The sequence below is a fragment of the Pristis pectinata genome, chromosome 6 (genome assembly GCF_009764475.1).
Source record: "Pristis pectinata isolate sPriPec2 chromosome 6, sPriPec2.1.pri, whole genome shotgun sequence".
In the NCBI taxonomy this organism is placed as follows: Eukaryota; Metazoa; Chordata; class Chondrichthyes; order Rhinopristiformes; family Pristidae; genus Pristis; species Pristis pectinata.
Window position 1 is genome coordinate 18,599,534 of NC_067410.1, and position 22,017 is coordinate 18,621,550.

The 22,017-nt window shown below is 41.4% G+C and overlaps 1 protein-coding gene across 1 annotated transcript in view; it reads left to right on the top strand.

The window, feature by feature from the left end:
- The window catches only part of slc6a11b (solute carrier family 6 member 11b), a 123,439-nt gene that overhangs the window by 95,623 nt on the left and 5,799 nt on the right, over positions 1 to 22,017 (top strand). Inside the window, exons 10-13 of the mRNA XM_052017480.1 lie at positions 2,029 to 2,141; positions 9,643 to 9,780; positions 18,783 to 18,885; positions 21,738 to 21,838. Of these exons, the coding sequence (XP_051873440.1) occupies positions 2,029 to 2,141; positions 9,643 to 9,780; positions 18,783 to 18,885; positions 21,738 to 21,838 (455 nt within the window). The remainder of the gene's footprint in view (positions 1 to 2,028; positions 2,142 to 9,642; positions 9,781 to 18,782; positions 18,886 to 21,737; positions 21,839 to 22,017) is intronic.

Consider the following 22,017-nt stretch of genomic DNA (forward strand, 5'->3'; position numbering starts at 1 on the left):
CTGATTCTGACAAAAAGTTTCCAGATTCCATCATTATTTACCATAAAAACCCAGGAAATGCCTATGGACTGCCTGTACTTTTCAGGGATTATGGGTTTAAAAGAGGGGATGTAACACCCTCTTTCCTGCCCCCAGAATCTTTCTTTGGTGGGCATAGAAGGAAAGGAGAAAAGGCCAGCAATTGAGGATAGCTGCTGAAGGGAACAAGAAGAAAGTTGGTATTTTATTGGACCAAAAATCCAGAAGCCTAGACATATGATTCAGAAACATGAGTTTGAATCCCACCATGGCAGTTGGGAAGTTATAAGCTGGTTGTGGTAATGGTGTCTGGATTGTTGAACTAAACTGGCCTGGATCTCTAATGCCCTTCAGCAATGGATATCGCCGCCTTTCCCCAGCCTGACCTGAGGCTCATGATTGGCTCTTAACTGCCCTCTGAAATGGATAACAGCAGATAGGGATGGATATTAAATTGAGGGGGTATAGAGAAATAAGGAGAGGGGAAATGGGTTTAATAGGATTATTCACACGGGAGCTGGCATGGACCCGGTGGGTAAAATAGACTTCTTCTGTGTCATTATAAGTGATAAGATAGGATGAGAATAAAATGCTGGCCTTACAAAAGACACATATCAGAATGAGTAAAAAATATGGCTTGAGAAAGATAGAGAATTGGGGCTTTCAGAATGGAATTAGATTGAAAAAGTGAGGCCACAAGCTTATTTAAAAGTGGGGTGGTTTGCTTTTTTTCTTTTTCCCAGTTCTGATGAAGGATCGTTCACCTTTCCACAGATGCTACCTGACCTATTGTGTAATTACAACATTTCTCCTTTCATTATTTATGTAGGTATTCAAAAGTGTTTATTATTACATCAATACCTCACAACTGGCCAATTTTCAATTACCCCCATTAAAAGGATTGTATTGCATTAAATTCCATCTGCTTGGTTGTTGGTCATTGATACCTTTGGAGATAAAATCAATTAAATCTATTTGTTGAAACAAAGGAAAATATGACCCAACAGACCACAGAAAATAATTAGGCAGTTCAGTTGCCACAACTCCCTACCAATATTTCTTGGGTTACTATTCATTCTATCCCTTTCTGAGCTTCACTGAGGTTAAAGATAAAAAAATCTTCACCAGTTTTTCACACATATGTTCACTTCCACTTTGAAAGCAAGTCTATATTTTAGTATGTTAGTGTACTTTAAATGAATGCTACAAATTAAGAGGCAGAAACCCAAAGCCATGCCCCATCAAAGGGAAAATACCATGGAGACTGAACAATAAGTGCTCCGGTTTCCTCCCACGTTCCAAAGACATACAGGTTAGGAAGTTGTGGGCATGCTATGTTGGCGCCGGAAGCGTAGCGACACTTGCGAGCTGCCCCCAGAACACTACGCAAGAAAAAGATGTATTTTACAGTGTGTTTTGATGTACGTGTGACAAATAAAGGTATCTTATCTCATTAAAAAAAAGAGAACATGCTGGAGATACTCAGCAGTGCCGTCAGCATCCACATAGAGAGGAGTCAAGTAAATGTTTCAGAATGATGACCTTTCATCAAACCACAGCACATCTCAGCCATAAACAGAGTTAAAGAAAAGAAGTATCAAGCACAAAATGGGCAACTGAAAATAGGAGGTGAACAAACCAACTTTTTGACTGAAAGTAAAAAAAACTGCAGATGCTGGAAATCCAAAATAAAGCAGAAAATGCTGGAAACACTCAGCAAGTCAGGCAGCATCTTGGAATGAGAAACGGAGTTAAAATTTCATGTTGAAACTCTATCGAAGAGTCTTTGACCTCCAATATTAATTCTGTTTCTCTTTCTACACAGTGTTTTCTGTTTTTATTTCATTTCACTTTTCTGATTCCCTGTTTAACTCTGCAAGTGAATTTTAATTCAGCATCGCTATCCTTCAGAATTAGAGAAATTTGAAAAAAATATCTGGCTGCCTCAAAGTTTGCTTCAGTTCTGGCAATACCTGATATCATAATTAACACCTTTATGTTTATCCTTAGGTCCTGGGCTGACATTCATTGCCTATCCGAAAGCTGTGACTATGATGCCCCTTGCACCGTTATGGGCAGTCCTATTCTTTTTGATGCTCATTTTCCTTGGACTGGACAGTCAGGTAAAATCATGGAAATGATTTCACATTAACGAATGCACACGTTTTGGCAAACCAGCGAAAATGAGCTGGAGTCAGAGCTGTGGTACCCTTGGAGTCTGCAAACTGTTATCAATTGTACTGGTGGATCCACTGACTGGAGAGTTTTATCTGTGGTTCCAGGAAGATTTTTGTGTAATTTCCAATTAATATTTTTTATTAATGCCGGATAACTCCATAATATATTTTTTAATTAAAAATAACCATTTCACTAAAATGAAGTGCTCAAACAATATCTAATACATTTTAACAAGGACATTTTACCATAGCTGCTATAGATGTCAATTTTCTATCAAAATTTAATGAGCTTTGCTTATGGAGTGAATACATACCTCTCTCTGCTTGTGATTTTGATGATTTCTTCATGTAGATGGTTATTAATGAAAGGAATCGTGATTCAAACTAATCCACTTTCAAACTAATCCCATTTTCTTGCTCTGAATGGAACTCAATACTAGTTTCAATGAAAGCAATAATGGCAAAACCCAGAAATTAGACTCTTCTCACAAGTGGAACAACCTTGAGATAACGCAGGCTCGGAGAAAGGAGGAAGAGAAAAGTGGTTGGGGGAAACTACAAAACTGGTTCGAAGAGCTTAATGAGTTTCTGTGATCACAGGAGCTGTTAGACACCCAGTGGCACATCTGGGGGTTGGGAAGGGCAGAAGAAGTTGTAGTTCGTGCTAAAGAGAATCAGTGGTTTCCATGGGAGCTGCTCTGAAGACTGAAAAGATACAAGTTCCTCCCTCTACTCTCGTCTCCCTGCATAGCACCTGGTTTCCTCAGGTCCTCTATATGGTGATCATTCAGCCATTCATCATATCAGTGTATTCCCCACCACTACCAGACTATGGTCCAGCTGCAAGCTGCAAAATGAAAATGCCTACCATAGCAATTACATTTAAAGTCTCTTCTTAACTGACTGCCCTGTTTGGGATTGGCACTCCATCAATCGTAGCCTTTGGTTCAGTTGGTATCCAGGGAACTGGGCCATTGAGGTCCAGATACCTCACAACATATGTGACACGTACACTACCAGCTGATGTCACATCACTCTCTCATTTCCCCTAAACTAGTTCAGTGTCCGGCTACTCCCTCAAGCAGCAATATCCTAAATTCAATCCTATTGCATTGTCCATAGATTCCTTTGTTGTGGCTTGCATAAGCAAGTAATCGGATGGAGAGCTGTAGACATAAACACCCATTTTTGAAGGCAGTACTAGCAAATGGTAGTGGTGCAGTGCTTGAAACACTAGTCTGGAGACCCGCGTTCAAATCCTACCATGAAACTTAATTTCAATAATAATCTAGAATGCTCTCTCCTGTGACCACTGTGAAATGACTGAGAGCTGTGAAATGACATTTCCTGTGGTCAATTTCATGACTGCAAGAATTGTAGTTTGGCTGGCTGACTGCACTGGAGGTCTGTGTTAATCAACCAGTGCTGCCCCATGTGTTGCTGCTTTCTGTTGGATCTTTTGCTTGAGGCACTTGATAATGCAGATTCCCAGGCTCCCCTATAGTACTGCTTTCCCTTGGGCCTGTGCCTCAATGCAATGGATAGTTCTGTGTTCAATCAATAACTTTCAGAGATCCTTTGCTGATGGGAATATAGTAGAGTTATGTGAGGCAGTTTGGTCTGAAGCTACAATCCAGATTAGGGACCCCAAACACTTTTATGTGGTGGGTTTGATTCAGTGTCCCGGCAGAGGTGAAGATAAGCACATCTATCTAAAGCTAAAATTAAACTTAACTACATCTTTAATAATATGCCTTAATTTATCTTCTTCACTCACCTTCAGTTATTTTAATCTTTTACGTTGTACAGATATATTCTATTTAAATGTTTGTTTTCACATTACCTGTTTATTTGCAGTACTTACTAGATTTCACTATTGAATTTTGCAATCTCTTCTTTGTCTCTATTTTAATTACTCTCCTCTTTCATTTTGGCGAAAGCTTTTATCCCTTGCATGTATTTCTTTGGCCTGTATTTATCGTTAACATGTAATACTAAATTAGCCAATTTTTAAACAATAAATAGTCACGAATCAAAAATAGAAATGCTGGAAGCACTCAACAGGTCGGATAGCTTCTGTGGAAAGGGAAACAAAGTTAATATTTCAGGTGAAATTCCTCCCCCGTTATCTATCATACCTGCCACTTGACGTGGGGTACAGAAACAGAAATTAGGCCATTCATCCCTCTGAGCCTTAATTTCTATTCTTTCAGATCATGGCTGATCTCGTCCTCATTTGCTGCCCTTACGTTTACATAGATACTCCCCCTTAACAAAATCTATTGAAATACCCATCTCAGCTGACACTAAGACTGGCAGAGTTGTTGACAGTGCAGAGGATAGTCTAAGGCTGTGATATCAGTGTGTTGGTGAAGTGGGCTGAGAAATGCCAAATGGAGTTTAATCCAGACAAGTGTGAGGTGATGCCTTTTAGGAGCAATAATGAGGCCAGCACCTACACCACAAAGGGTAAGGTCCAAAGGATTATTAAGGAACAGAGGGGCCTTGGCATACAAGTCCAAGGATTCTTGAAGATGGCAGTGCAGATAGATTACATGGTTAAGAAGGCGTGTGGGGTACTAGCCTTCATTGGACAGGGCATTAAATAGAAGAGCAGGGAAGGTATGCTCCAAATTTCTAAAACATTCGTCAGATCTCAGATGGAGTACTGTGTGCAGTTCTGGCCACCATACCACAGGAAGGATGTGATGGTGCTGGAGAGGGCGGAGAGGAGATGCTTGGGCTGGATCGTTTTAGTTGTGAGGAGAGGCTGGAGAGGCTCGGTCTATTTTCCTTGGAATGTAAGAGGCTAAGACGGGGCATGACTGAGGTATATAAAATCATGACGGGGTAGCTCAGCGAGACTGCAGGAATATTCTGCCTTTGTCAGAGGTGAATAAAACCAGAGGACATAGATTTTAGGTAAGAGATAAGAGATTTCGAGGGGATTTGAGGGGGACCTTTTTCACCCAGAGTGTGGGGAGTACCTGGAATGGACTGCCAGAGAGAGAGAGGTGGAAGCAGGGTCACTAGTAGCATTAAGAAGTGTCTGGAGGAGCACTTGAATCGCCTAGGCATAGAAGGGTAAGGGCCAAGTGCTGGAAGATGGTATTAATATGGATAGGTGCCCACTGGTCAGCATGGACGTGATGGGCCAAATGGCCCATTTCCCTGCTACGTGACTCCATGAGTCTACCCTATCGTAGTTATTCCCCATGTTCTCTCCACATCTCTGCAACTTAAGACGTGCAGATTTCTAACATTTCCCAGTTCCGATGAAAGGTCATTGAGCTAAAACATTAACTCTGTTTCTCCTTTCTGACCTGATGAGTATTTCCAGCATCCTTTGTCTTCATTCCAGGTTTCCAGCACTTCCAGTTTTTTTTTTGGCTTTTTAAAGTACTGTTTTATTGTTATGTAATTTTTATGTCATAATGTTTCATGCCAATTGTTCCAGTATTCACAACCTTTTGGGACAGTAGATTCCAAATTTCTTCTCCAACTGCCCGTTTCTACTTTTAAGATTATCCTCTTTCGTTTTTGATCACCCCACCCCCACCAGAACATTGTGATTGACTTTGAACTGCTCCCTGAAAAGCCCTAGAAAGCCATCTAGTTTTACCGCACTGCTACAAGAAAACCTGGTTAGAATAGAACTGGATGGACCACCTGGCATCAATCGAGAACTGAATTTGGACAAGTTGGCTAAGTTAATTCTGCAACATCCTCTTCACAAAGTGTTGGGACTTGTGCCCAAGTTGGGAGGGCAGTGCCACAGACTGCTCACACAATCATACTTTACAGCTGGTGTCCCTGGCGGTTCAATCGCAATCCTGTCCCACCAGTAGGATGGACCCAGAGAAGAGCAGCACTCTGACATGCAGCAATGATAAAGAGATCCTGGGAGTCCTCCACATTACTTCTGAACCCCCTGATGTTTCGTGGCATCCGTTGAAGTACAGGCAAGGCTCATTCTGCAGATTATCATACACCACCCTTCCTCCATCAGCTGATGAATCGATACCCCAACATGTTCAGCAGCATTTACTGAGGACACTCAAGGTGCAGAGTTTATTCTGTGTGGGGGATTTTAATGTCCCTCCCAAGGAGTATCACAGTGGTCCCACCATTGACTGAGCTACCTGCTTCAGGAAGGGACCTGCTGCAAGTGGACAAGAGAACCATCACAAGTGATAAAGTGACTTGACCCTGTTCTTTCAAATCTACATGTCTCAGATCCAGCTGGCCATGACAGTATTGACAGGAGCAACCACCTCTTTATCGTTTTGGAAACCGTCTGATCTTTTCACTGAGGACACCTCCATTGTGTTGTGTAACATGACCATTATGCTCAGCGGGATAAATTCAGAACAGATCCATCTGCTCAGAACAAAGTATCCATGAGGTGCTGTGAGTCACCAGGAGCAGCAGAACTGTATTCCTCCACAGTCAGTAACTACATTACTCTACATATCCCTTATTTTAGAGTCATTGAGCACAGAATCGGGCTCTTCAACCCAACTCATCCATGCCAACAGAGAGGCCTATCTATGCTAATCCCATTTTCCCGTATTAGGCTCAAATCCCTCTTCTCCTTTCTGATCCAAGTACCTGTCCAAATTCCTCCTAAATGCTGTAACTATCTGCCTCTGCCATTTCTTCTGGCAGCCTATTCCATATAACCACCACCCTCTGTGTGAAAAATTTGCCCCTCAAATCTCCTTTAAATTTTTCCCCTCTCGCCTTAAACCTATTCCTTCTAGTTTTGGATTTCCTCACACTGGGAAACCGACTCTGACCATCCACCTTATCAATGTCCCTCATAATTTTACAAAACTCTATAAGGTCACCCTCAGCCTCCTACGTTCCACTGAGAATAAACCCAGCCTTTTCAGACTCTCCTCATAACTGCAGCCCTCCATTCCAGGCAATGTCTTCTGCACTCTTTGTATTGCTACCACATCCTTCCTGCAGTGTAGCAACCATAACTGGACACGATACTCCAAGTGCGGCCTGGCCAATGCTGCCATTGAGAAGGAGGACCAATCCCAGTTCAGTGAGGAGTGCAGAGGGCCATACCTGAAGTGGCACCAGAATACTTAGAAATAAGGTGCCAACCTGATGAAGCTACAAGTATCTGCAAAGTAAACAGGGGAGCCAACAGACAATTAATGAAAGGAGCAGCTTCCATGAACATCCCATCTCCAATGATGGTGGTGCTCTGCCCAATGCCTAAAAAACAAGGCCCAAGTACTTTTGTTTATCTTTAGTCAGAGGTGGGAAGTAGTAATCAATCTCAGTCTTCTCCAGGGGATCCATAATCACAGAAGCCAGTCTTCAAGCAATTTAATTTACTTCACATAAAACCAAAGAACATCAAAATCCAGCAAGGACACAGTCACCACTGAAGACATGTAAAGAATGGTCGGCTAGAACACAATATGGAAGATCAGCAAGGAAAGTCCTATGCACAAAATGACCATATCTGGCCACTTACTGCCCATCAGTCTATTCTCAGTCATCAGTAGAGTGAGGGAAGTTCTTATTGATTATGGCACTTAATAACAAATAATCATACAGCAGATACATTAGCGGAATTTAAGAGACTCTTAGATAGGCACATGAATGATAGAAAAATAGGGGGCTATGTAGGAGGGGAGGGTTAGATAGATCTTAGAGCAGGATAAAATGTCGGCACAACATTGTGGGCCAAAGGGCCTATACTGTGCTGTAGTGTTCTATGTTCTATGTTCTGTCTACACACAGATGCTCAGTTTGGCATCTACCAGAACTGGTCAGCACTAGATTTCATTCAGTCTTGCTCCAAACATGAACATAAGAGCTGTATTCCAGATATGCTCCACATGCCCAGATCTGTGCAGCTCCTGCAACACTCAGGAAGTTCAACATTGGAATATGTTGTTGCTGAGATATGAAATACCTTCTTAAATGTCTGCTACTCTTGATCTACCCTTCAAGCTATTTTCCTTGTCCACTTTTGAGAACTGAGCCCTCATACCATTGTAATTCCCTTTATTTATGTTGGTACACTAATTTCTGAAACAAGTTCTGCGCCCTCAAACTGAATTTGAAAGTCTTCCGTGCTATAATCTCTCTGTCCTGGTGATCCTTTACTATCAGATCATTATTTAATCCTGTCTCAATACCAGATCTAAAGTAGACTGCTCCCTGGTTGGTTTCTCAACATACTGTTCTAACAAATCACCACGAGTACACTCTATGAACAATTATACCGCTGCCAATTTGATTGGTCTAATCTATATGTTGATTAAAATCGCCTGTGGTTATTACAATGATTTCTTACATGCTTCCATTATTTCTAGATTTCTATTCTATTCTACAGCAAGGCCCATGCATTACACCCACCAGTTACTTCTTACCCTTACTCTTTGTTATCTCCACCCCAGCAGATTCTACGTCTTGAGCTTCTGAGCCAATATTAGTTCTCACCACTGCAGTGATAACAACCTGTATTACCAGACCCACCCTGCCCTCTGCTCCAGAATCATACAGTACTGAATATTCATTTTTAAACTTTGGTCACCCTGCAATTGTGCAATCATCAGATCATACTCATTTATTTCTATTTGTACATCTATCTCCACCCAAATAAAGGCCAAGGGTTTATACAGTATTTGTTGCAGCCAATCACCCCAGCTCCAAGGGAACAGCACAGCAGTTGCCCATCCCAACCACCTTCAGCTGCTCCATCTAAGACTGTCCTTCCAAGCATAAATTTAGAAGTGATACTGCCCTTTAATGATCACAGAAGCATTCAGTTCTATTCATTAATCATCAGGCAATGAAATATTCTGCACCTGCATACACCAAGGCATGAAGGACATTCAAACTTGGGCTGGTAAGTGGCAAATAACACTTGTGCCACAGGACCAAGAGGCCATGATCATCTTCAGCAAGGGAGAGTCTGCCTACGTCCAATGAAAACCAAGCAACTACAGATGCTGGATACCTGAAGTAAAAGCAGAAAATGCTGCCATCAGCAGCTTGGGCAGTATTTGTGGAAATAGAAACAGAGTTAACTTTTCGGGTAGAAGATCCTTCATCAGAGTTCTGACAGAGTGTCTTCTCATAAAGTGTGTTTTGAGAAAATGTCTTTTGACATAGCATTTTATACCAAAAGTTTAACTCAGTTTCGCTCTCCACAGATGTGCTGGTCCTGTTGAGTTTGGTTATTATTATTACAATTAAAAAAACAGCATTTTCTGTTCTGACTACCCCCACTTTGATATTCAAAAGCATTACCAAGATAGAAATCTGTCGGTTTTCCAAGCTTAACAGAGATTAGCTCAGAGTTGTTGGACAAATAGCTGTGCTCTTTCCTAGGGCTTTCTACTGGTCTTGATCCGCTCTTCACATAAATTTACATTTGAAAATATGTCTCAACATAACTTCTGTTTCTTTGCAGTTTGTCTGTATGGAAAGCCTGGTGACTGCTATAATAGATATGTATCCCAAGGTGTTCAGAAGAGGATACAGAAGGGAGCAGTTAATTTTTGTTATTGCACTTGCATCATACTTGATTGGATTAGTAATGGTAACAGAGGTAAGCTAATTAAACTGAAACTTCTCGTCAGTATTGTAAATTTATACACGACTGAATGATCTATGTCCAAGAGAGTTATCTTTGAACATAGAGCAGTAGCACAGAGGAACAGGTCCTTCAGTCAACAACGTCTGTGCTAATCCTGATGCCAATTTTAACTAATGCCATCTGCTTGCACGTGGTCTATATCCCTCCATTTCCTCCCCTACTTTCATGTGCCTGTTTAAAATGCCTCTTGAACATTGCTATCGTATCTGCTACCACCACTTCCTTGGCAGTACATTCCAGGCACCTACCACTCTCTATGTAAAAAAAATTGCCTTGTAAATCTCCTTTAAACTTTCCCCCTCTCACCTTATAGCTATAGAACGTAGAATACAGAACATTACAGCACAGTACAGGCCCTTCAGCTCTGCCGACATTTTATCCTACTCTAAGATCTATCCAACCCTTCCCTCCCACATAGCCCCCCATTTTTCTATCATTCATGTGCCCATCTAAGAGTCTTTTAAATGTCCCTAATGTATCTGCCTCCACCACCCTTGCTGGCAGTGTGTTCCACGCACCCACCACTCTGTGTAAAAAACTTAACTCTGACATCCCTCAATCACCTTAAAATTATGCACTCTCATGTTAGCCATTTTCACCCTGGGAAAAAGTCTCTGACTGTCCACTCGATCTATGCCTCTTATCATCTTGTACATCTCTATCAAGTCACCTCTCATCCTCCTTCTCTCCAAAGAGAAAAGCCCTAGCTCGCTCAACCTATCCTCATAAGACATACTCTCCAATCCAGACAACATCCTGGTAAATCTCCTCTGCACCCTCTCTAAAGCTTCCACATCCTTCATATAATGAGGTAACCAGAACCGAACACAATACTCCAAGTGTGGTCCAACCAGAGTTTTATAGACCTGCAACATTACCTTGTGGCTCTTGATCTCAATACCCTGACTGATGAAGGACAACACACCATACACCTTTTTAACAACCCTATCAACCTGTGTGGCAACCTTGAGGGATCTATGGACATGGATCCCAAGATCCCTCTGTTCCTCCACACTGCCAAGAGTCCTGCCATTAACATTGTATTCTGCCTTCAAATTTGATCTTCTAAAGTGTATCACTTCACACTTTTCCAGGTTGAATTCCATCTGCCATTTCTCAGCCCAGTTCTGCATCCTATCAATGTCCTGTTGTAACCTACAGCAACCTTCTACACTATCCACAACACCACCAACCTTCGTGTCATCAGCAAACTTACTAACCCACCCTTCCACATCCTTATCCAAGTCATTTATAAAAAATCACAAAGAGCAGGGGTCCCAGAACAGATTGCTGTGGAACACCACTCGTCACCGACCTCCAGGCAGAATATGATCCATCTACAACCACCCTCTGTCTTCTCTAGGTGAGCTAATTCTGAATCCACACAGCCAAGTTTCCCTGGATCCCATGCCTCTTGACTTTTTGAATGCACCTTCCCTGAGGAACCTTGTCAAATGCCTTACTAAAATCCATGTACACCACATTCACAGCTCTACCTTCATCAATGTGCTTTGTCACATCCTCAAAGAATTCATTCAGGCTTGTGAGGCATGACCTGTCCCTCACAAAGCCATGCTAACTGTCCCTCATCAGCCTAAGCTTCTCCAAATGCCAATAAATCCTGTCTCTAAGAATCTTCTCCAATAATTTGCCCACCACTGAAGTAAGACTCACAGTTCTGTAATTCCCAAGATTATCCCTACTCCCTTTCTTGAACAAAGGAACAATTTTTGCCACCCTTCAATCATCTGGCACTACTCCTGTCGCTAGTGAGGATGCAAAGATCATCACCAAAGACACAGAAATCTCTTCCCTCACTTCCCGTAATAACCGTGAATATATCCCGTCTGGCCCCGTTGACTTATCTATCCTAATGTTTTTCAAAAGTTCCAGCACATCCTCCCTCCTCACATCAACATGCCCTAGCATATCAACCTGTTGTATGCCATCCTCACAAACATCAAGGTTTCTCTCAATGGTGAATACTGAATCAAAGTATTCATTAAGGACCTCCCCTACATCTTCCAACTCCAGGCACATGTTTCCTCTTTTTTCCCTGAGCGGTTCTACCCTCACTTTAGTCATCCTCCTATTCTTCACATACGTGTAGAACGCCTTGGGATTTTCCTTAATCTTACTCGCCAAGGAATTCTCATGCCCCCTTCTAGCTCTCCTAAGTCAGTTCTTAAGCTCCATCCTGGATACCTTGTAACTCTGAAGAGCCCTGTCTGATCCTTGCTTTCTAAACCTTAGGTAAGCTTCTTTCTTCCTCTTGACAAGATATTCTATGTCTCTTGTCAACCATGGTTCCTTCACTCTACCATCCTTTCTATGCCCTCTAGTATTTGACATTTCCACCCTGGAAAAAAGACTCTGACCATCTACCCTATATATGCCTCTCATAATTTTATATACTTCTATCAGGTTACCCCTCAGTCTCTGACCTTCCAGAGAGAATAATCCAAGTTTGTCCAAACTGTCCTTATTGCTAATACTCTCTACTTTAGGCAACATCCTGGTGAACCTCTTCTACACCCTCTCCAAAGCCTCTGCATCCTTCCTGTAACATGGTGACCTGAACTGCACACAATACTCCAAATGTGGCCCAACCAAAGTTTCATCGATCTGCAGTATGACGTCCCCACTTTTGTGCTGAACACCCCAACCAATGAAGGCAAGTGTGCAGTATGCCTTCTTTACCATCCTGTATACTTGTGTTGCCACTTTCAGGGAGCTACGGACTTGCACCCTGTGATCTGTCTGTACATCAATGCTCCTCAGGGTCCTACCATTTACTGTACACTTTTGCATTTTACATTTGATTACTTTACTTTTACATTTGATCTTCCAAAGTGCAACACCCCACACTTCTCTGGATTAAACCCCATCTGCCATTTCCCTGGCCACATTTTGACAACCTTCATCGTGATTTACAACGTCAATTTTTGTGTCTTCTACAGACCTACAAATCAGCCCACCGACATTTTCATTGAAATTGTGTAGCAACAGAGGTCCCATAACTGATCCTTGCGGAACACACCTGGTCACGGACCTCCAGTCAGAATAACACCCCTCCAACCCTCTCTGTCTTCTATGGCCAAGCCAATTTTGAATCCATTCTACCAAATCTCCGTGGATCCCATGTGTCTTAATCTCCTGGATCAGCGAACCATGAGGGACCTCGTTAAAAGCTTTACTAAAGTCCATGTGTACAACATTCACTGCCCTACCCTCATCAATCAGCTTCATCATTTCCTCAAAAAACTCAATCAGATTTGTAAGACATGACCTCCTCTGCACAAAGCCATGCCGACTATCCCTAATAAGTCTGTGCTTTTCCAGATGTGAGTAGATCCTATCCCCAAGAATCTTCTCCAATTATTTCCCTACCACTGATTTAAGGCTCACTGGCCTATAATTTCCTGATTTGTTTCTATTGCCCTTCTTAAACAGTGGAACAACATTGGCTATTCTGCATTTTCTGGAAACTCGCCTTTGACTAAAGAGGATACAAAGATCTCTTTCCAGGCCCCAGCAATCTCCTCTCTTGCATTTCTCAATAACCTGTGATAGATCCCATTAGACCTGGGGACCTATCTGCCTTAATGCTCTTCAAGAGCCCCAACACCTCCTCCTTGGTATCAACATGCCCTAGATCAGCATCCCCCCCTCCCTGATCTTACTCTCCTCCATGTCCTTCTCCTAGGCGAATACGAATGTGACAAACTCGATTTGTACCTTGCCCACTTCCGCTGGCTCCAGGCATAAATTTCCTTGTCTTTGAGTGGTCCTACACTCTCCCTAGATGCGTGCTTGAATATATTTTCAAATAATACCAATATTTTCAAATAAAAACATTTAAATGTATAAACTACATTTAAACTCTGATATAAGAGTAGCAATTTACTTTTACAAAGCAGTTTTAAATAGAGAAAATTCAGTGGTAAAACCAAAAATAAATGGACACTAAGCTAAATGAGGAAGACTGGGAGGACAAGGAGATGAGTCTTAAAGCAGTTCTTATAGGAGCTGGACATTTTTGAAGCCTTAGGGGAGAAGTCCAGAGCACGAGACCAAAGTTGAATCAGAACCTTTACAAAGCAGGACAAAGCCATTTGGCTAATGGAGTCCATGTCAGCTCCTTGTACAGTACTCCTCCACACTTTCCCTGTTACCTGCAAATTATTCTCCTAACATGTTGATCTAGTTTCCTCCTGCAAGCCCTGATTAACTGTGCTTCCACTATCTTTACATTAAGTTGTAGATCACTACCACTCTGTGTATAAAAGGGTTTTTCTTACGGTCTTCCTGTGTCTTATAAATCTGTGTCTCCTTGTTCTTGAACTGTCCACTACTGGGAGCAGCTTCACTCTATTCACCCAATCTAAATCCTCATGAAATTGTCCACTGCTTTCAAATGTCCTCTCAACCCTTTTTTTGCTCCAAGGAGAACAAGTCCCACTTCACTAGTTTGTGGCTTGTGGCTCATCTCACTTATTTCTGGAACTATTCTAGCATAGGTAAAGCCATAAGCATTCGATGAAGAAAGAGTGACAGCACCAAAGACAGGGATAGGAGCTTGCCATCAATACAAGGGAGGAGAATGTAAATGGCATCTCAGATATGGTGGGAATAGGAAGGCAATGAATTTAGAAAGAGGCAGCAAAGAAAATCTAAAATGGTGATTGAGTTCGTTTAAGATGAATGGTCACTCTGTACGGAGGCTCAGAGGATGAAAAATGGAAGCTAGAACTATTGGGTGGATCTTGAGTTGTAGGTGACAGATGTTGAGGACTTTAAACAAAAGTGAAGAGGGATAGAACAAGTTCTAAAAGACTGAGAGTGCACCAGAGCATTGCAGGAGAAAGACTCAGTTGTAATTTAATGAGAAGTGCCATGCTCCAACCTTCAGGGTTTTAGCAGGAAAGGTGATAGAATGAATAGCCAGGTGAAAGTACTTCAATATAGTTAAATTTCATTCAAATCAGGATGTCAGATTCATCCTCATTAAGGACCCTGTTTGCAAGTATGAGATTGGTGAGAGTAGCCCACGCTGTGTATGGTGGGCATGAAGGGCATTGCTAAACACACAGAGCATTGCAAGGGGGCAGTGTTAGGTAACCTAATGGGCTCTTTGGAGAATGCCAAGATAAGTACATAGGGTAGAGGTGGACAAAACATAAAGAAAGGTCAATGAGGGTTTGAGATGGATTTGGGGGAACAAAATTTGCTGGGAGAAGAAATGAAAGGTGTGTGTAAGGAAAGATATAAGAAAGAAAATGAAATAAGTAATGGTCTTATCCCCAGTGCTGCTGCCCAAAATGCACAACACTGTATAAACTGGATTTCACATTACACAGATTATGGGAGGAGTATTTTGGTCGTAAACTTGACAGGGTAGAAACTATATTGTGAATTTAACCCAAGAAGATTGAAGAGTTAGCCAAAAGCCACCAAGGATTAACCCCATAGACCAGCAGAGTTGGTTTCAGATATGTACCAGCAGATTAAGTGGAAATCAAAGGTGAGGAACAATGATTGAAACAGGATTAGTCATCTGGATAAATCCACTGGATCAGTGCAGATAGGGAAGTGATCCAAGGAGCAGTTCTTGGGAGTAAGGAACATAAAAAAGATCAGGAATACTCTGCTCATGACTCAAATTCTTGGTGACGTAGCAACAAACCATACTTTTTGAAGGGAGCATGTATAACATAAGGAGCAAATTGTATTTTCTTTTCATGGCTATTGGACCATTGACTTGACACAACTTGAATGGGAACAACTTCAGTTGATTACATTTGAAAAGCAATGCAGATAATTATATACTGAAATATGATGAGTAAATCTTAATAATCTCCTGGAACTCATTTTAAAACTCTAATTGCACAAGTTGGAATAGCTTTAATTTGGTGATTTTAATTAACAAACTCTATTGACTGAGTTTTATAAAGCTTTATGTATAGAAATTTTAAAAAAATCAACTCCTAGTTAAGCGTGGTCCAGTTCTAAATTGTTGATAATATGATTTCTTTGGCATATGTAAAAATGGTATTGAACTATTTTTAAATACATATGTCAAGAGAATACTAGAAGTTTCAAAATATCACATTTGGCCTAGAAACTGGGGTATGTAGTGGGCATGGGATGTGTGCCTGCCCCTGTATGGTCAGGCCAATGGGCTACTTGATATTGTGATTCAGTCCTGTTGCCATGAAGCCACAATATTGATGTCTTCAGGTCGTACTCTGGGAATGAAGAATTCAATATTGACCTTCCTGAAGCCTGCAACTGCCCTTAGATGAGCCCTTATTGGGGTCAAGGAAGTGGTGGGAGGTGTTGGGGGTGTAGGGAGGGTCAAGAGGAGTTGAGATCAGGTTGGAAGGAGGGACAATCCAGTGATAAGTGCAGCAGTTTCCAACTGGTGTGGGAAAGTGATTGTCATTAAGGTTGAGTATTGGCAGTTACCAGGATCAGGGCGGACAGAAGCAAAGAGAAATGGGAGATTGTGATTATAAGGGGAGGTGGAGTGAGGTGTGGAGGGTCAAGGTCTCAATCAGGGATTGGGGTAGTTGGTGATGGAGTGCATAGTTTGCATGTGGACCAGTGGAGAAATCCTCTTCCCCTCTCATTCAGCTGGTGTTTTGCAGAAGCCCTTCTGAGGACTACCTTAGGTGGCAGGTAGACCTGATGTTCCTGAGCATAGCCTGCACAGCATCATCTGCATTTAGAACAAGTCAAAATCGCAGAGGGGCTGCAGGCAAGTGTTTGCATAGGCAGTGGCCTCACACATTTCAAGCTCAGCCCTGGACACTAAATTTCTTTGCCCACCCCAGTGTAGCAGCTGATGTACTTTTGGCTTGTAATTTGTATGTTCGCTTCCCGCCTGTGTGTTTGAAGCTGAAGAGGCTATATTATGCCTTCATGTTTACAAAGTGGCATTGTTTTGATGAAGCACTTGCTCTGACCTATGTTGTAAAGTTCGGTCCCAATGGAGACAGACTATTAATCCTACATGCTAGGGCAGCCCTTTTCACTTCAGTTTATAAATTCATTAATGGATATCCCCGTCAAAGCTGACATCCTTTAAGCCGAGATCTATTACTGTTACATTCTGTTAGTCATGACACAAGAAATCATTTTGCTGGGCATACTCCCATTGGACAATTCAAAAGAAAATGAGTTAATCATTCATATACAGTCTACAACCCACAGTGTTAAAGCATTTAGTTAATCGATGAATTAAAATGAGTAGACTGCATGAGCACACTATAATTAATTTAACACAGTTAATCTGCAAGGAATCCAAAAATCTTCATTTATTCTTAAGAAATTGCTTTCTCTGCAACAGAATACATTATACTCTACTCCTCTTAGATAGATCGTCTCTGGAAAGGCTACCACAGGAAAAAATAAGGTAATATTTTGAGAATGGCACTGGATGTGGATCTCATGGGCTGCATCTTATCCCAAAGATCACTGTCAGATCTGGAAGCCACAGTGGCTAAGTGGATATGACAAGGATAAGATAAGATAAGATTTCTTTATTAGTCACATGTACATCGAAACACAGTGAAATGCATAGAATGTTCTGGGGGAAGCCCGCAAGTGGCGCCATGCTTCCAGTATGACCACCATGCAGGTGGTCAACATTTCGGGTCAGGACCCTTCTTGAAGAAAGGTCCTGACCCAAAACGTTGACTGCCTGCTTTTCTCCACAGATACTGCCTGGCCTGCTGAGTTCCTCCAGCATCACAGTGCTTTTCATCCAGATTCCAGCATCTGCAGTCCTTTGTTTCTCACATGGTGTACTACAGCCTGGAACCAGCAGTAGCTTCATTACTTAATGCACAACAAGGTCCAATGACATACACAGAACCCTAAAGCAACTTTAGCATCCCGGTGGGCTGTGAGTACACAGCGCAGATCCCCACCAGGTAGAACCTGATGATGAGCAACCTCACAGGTAGTCCTTAAAGAGAATGCTGGGTGACCCAGCCATGACATGTGAGGTAAGTTCTTTTAAGTGATTTTCTTTTGAGACAGGGAAGAGTTCAAATACACTGACAATTCACGTTCTTGGTTAGATGAAGCCTGATCAAGATTGAAGCTGCTCCCAACTACCTTAGTGTTCCCAAATCATAATTCAACTCTACCCCATCAGCCCTTCCCAGTAAAATAAGAGGAATCTTTTCCTCTGATGTTGAGTGCAGTGATTTATGGTTACTTTTTTCCTAAGAAGGTAATTGGAATTGGAATTGGTTTGTTATTGTCACTTGTACCAAGGTACAGTGAAAAACTTGTCTTGCATACAGAATGCAGAATAAAGTATCACAGCTACAGAGAAAGTGTAGTGCAGGTAGACAATAAGGTGCAAGGCCATAACAAGATAAATTGTGAGGTCGAGTCCATCTTATCGTACCAGGGGACCATTCAATATCTTATAACAGCGGGGTACAAGCTGTCCTTGTGCCTGGTGGTACGTGTTTTCAGTCTTCTGCACCTTCTGCCCAATGATAGAGGGGAGAAGAGAGAATGTCCGGGGTTGGTGGGGTCTTTGATTATGTTGGCTGTTTTACCAAGGCCGCAAGAAGTATAGACAGAGTCCATGGAGGGGAGGCTGGTTTCCGTGATGTACTGAGCTGTGTCCACAGCTCTCTGAAGTTTCTTGTGGACCTGGGCACAGCAGTTGCCATACCAAGCCTTGATGCATCTGGATAGGATGCTTTCTATGGTGCATTGATAAAAATTGGTGAGGGTCAAAGGGGACATGCCAAGTTTCTTTAGCTGCCTGAGGAAGTAGAGGTGCTGGTGACCTTTCTTGGCAATGGCATCTACATGGTTGGATCAGGACAGGCTAATGTGTTTTGTAAACTATTTTTCAAATGTATTTGCAAAAGTTATAGAAACACTTTATGAAAACAGTTCCTAACCAATTTTCTTTATATTGGAAGGGAGGAATGTACATTTTCCAGCTGTTCGATTCCTATGCTTCAAGTGGCATGTGTCTTCTGTTTGTGGCCATTTTCGAGTGCATTTGTATAGGCTGGGCCTATGGTATGTCAATCACAGCTTCTTTTATATTTACTCACTGAGGTAGTGTTTATCTGTGGATTACTGAGCTAAAATAAATTTAGATATATTTAGACATGTGTATCTCATTCGTTGGATAGGGCTATACTTATAGTTTGATGAAAGAATAATGTTTGTCAGTCAAGAAGTCATAAGTACTATAACTGGAGGCAGGGAAGTCAGCAATAAATAAAATAAAAAAAATTAGTCTCATATCCTCCTTTGCAAAACATTAGATTGTTTGGGGCATGGCCACAAATAAAATACATAGCAAAACAATGACTTCCTTCTGAAAGGATGCTTTCCAAGGCCACAAACAGAGCTAGGAAGTGATATTAATCTCTAGTTCTTTTTTTGGATTGGGTGTCATGGACACAATGGGCCTAATGGCTTCCTGTTGTGCTATAAATATTTGATTCTCTTAGTTTTATCAAAGATTTGTTAGAAATAATCCTGTGTCAAGTTCAGTGGACTATATTCAGGGTGCTAATTCTGTCACTGATGTTATAAGGCAGAAGTGCTCATACAATGCCTTGGTTGTGGGTGGGAAAGTACCAAAGCTATTGCATAAGTAGAATTATGCCATCAATAATGATGACTATTCAATGCTGACCTATTGTGTCACGTTCAGTAATATTTATGTATAAAAATTATAGTATGCCTCTATTTGCTTACTTTTGTATACCCAGAATGACTAAGGCAGAAAACTTGGATTATCAAGTAAAATCAAATGTTGGTCTTCAACATCACTGTGTTCTTTCTCTTTTTACAGTGCCAGACCAATTACTTTAAATTCAGCAAAACACATGACTGAAACAGTGGTTCAGGAAGGTGGGAAGTGGTGGGTGGGAAGATTGCAAAGAGGATGGGGGGATGATGAAAAGGTGATGGTGCACCTATACCATCTACTGTTTGTAAATCAAAAGAGAATATGGATTGAGGAAGAAGGTGTGATGAGAGGAAATGGATTAGGCTTGAGGATATCATCACCTTTAACCAGTTCAGCTTTAGATTTGCTTATGTTCCCATGATTGGGTGTCCCAATGGTGGCCAGCACCATCTCCTCCCCTTTTAAAAGCTTTCATAGAAAATGCTTCCATGGAAAAATACACACAAATAAGGTTTACACCCAGGCAATATTTACAGTCAATATATTTGTACATTACACCATAAATTAAACAATCTCTTGATTATGTCAATAGAACAGTCGAAAATCCCATAACTGGAGATAGGGAAGTAAGCATTAAATAAAATAAAAATTTAAGTCACATATATTCCTTTGCACGGTGCTTGCTGCAGTATGTACTGGAATGTGCTACCACCAATGCTCAGCCATAGATAGTTCCCTCTGCAGGAAGATTAGTAGGTTTCAGTGGACCTTTTCCCTGGGAACAGAAGGTAGAGTGCGGAGCCCAATGTTACTGCAATGCTAGGGATGAATTAGGACAGATGCCAGCACATCTCCCTCCATGCCTTCCATGTAAGGGCTACTCCAGCTCACAGCAATCAGCAAGGGCTGAGGTTTCAGGTTAGGTGAAAAGGACCATACAGGGGTCCTTCATGATCACTAGCCAGGCTACAACCTGGTGCATGCTGGACTGTTCCAGCAATGGGACATTTTGGCAAATGGTCTCAGCTGCATGGGCAGGGAATAGCCCAAACTGGATCCATCTTCCTTCTGCCCTCAGGACCAACTTCCGGGCTAGCCATTGCCTGCTTCAGATTTCCAGCATCTGCAGTTTTTTAAAATTTATTTTGTGTATGAAGGAATTGTTTTTCAGGAACTTTCCACTTCACATCTTGCTCTAAGCATCCCCTGATCACTTTCCATTGAAAATGCCTCCCACCACCTGCTCCTGCCAGACTCCCGAGCTGTAACAGATGAGAGCCTGTCCAGGTATTGGTCCCCTGCAGAAGTATGCAGCCAATGAACAGCATGGTTTAGCCTTGCCTAAATGGCACAATCATGATAATTAACAGGCACTGCATCTGTATTACACCCAAATGGATGCGATATAATCACATACTGTGATCAAATGCCCATTTTCAGAAAATCTGCTCGAAAACATGAGCTGAGGGAGACTTCCATGCTTAGAGGACTGTAGGTGGCATTGTTGCAAACCAAACTACATTTTTCTCACCTTTTACTATACATGACAGAGAAAAGAAAAACCCTGTCCTTTGTGATTGTACATCTGAGATTTGCTTAACTCCAAATCACTGATTTCTTTTTAAATGGCTTTGTTAAATTACAGCTCCTTCTGCTCTAGGGAAACTAGCATTTCCCTGGAAACAAAAGACTGATCATTTTAGTCATTCACAGCCTCAGTGTGTGTCACTATTGTTTATTTTCTTTATCCGGTTTCTCTGGGTAGCTTAGGGGTGATGAATACAGGAGTAAATTACCTCAGGCCAACAACGCTGTGTAGAAGAGATAAAAATGGATTTCAAGAGGAAGATACTGAATATTTGATTTCTCTCCCACTAATGTTCTTAGTCTTCCAGATGTATATTGCTGTATGGTTTTCACATACTTGCAAGGCCAGACTATGAAGGAAAATGAATCTGATTGTGTCAATAAGCACCATAATATAAAAACAACCATAATATCTTTATCACGACTCTTGCCCCACCTCCAAACTACACACTGGTTAATAATTTATTTTGTTTTCCTTAAAATGCAAGAAAAATTATCATGCAAATATTTTACTCTCTTAGGCCAGTTAAAAATTGTAGTAAAATACTGCAATATATACAAATCATGCAGATAATGATTTGATATTATTTTATGCAAAGTGTAATAACTGATATCATTTCAATCTCTCTTCTGTTCACAGGAAGCAATCGTTTTTATGACAATATTGAAGACATGATTGGGTACAGACCATTTATTCTGATTAAATGGTGCTGGGCTTTCATCACCCCTGGTATATGCGCAGTACGTTCTTCATCCATTTCTGTTTCTTTTGATAACTACTTCCCTTTTTCATGCAATTAAGAAAAATATTAATTTACAAATTGTCCTCAAAATTAGGTAAAATGGCAAAACATCAGATTGCTTTTATCGTCCATTGGTAGTCGTTTGTGCATCATTTTTAAAATGAACTTTCTTCTCTA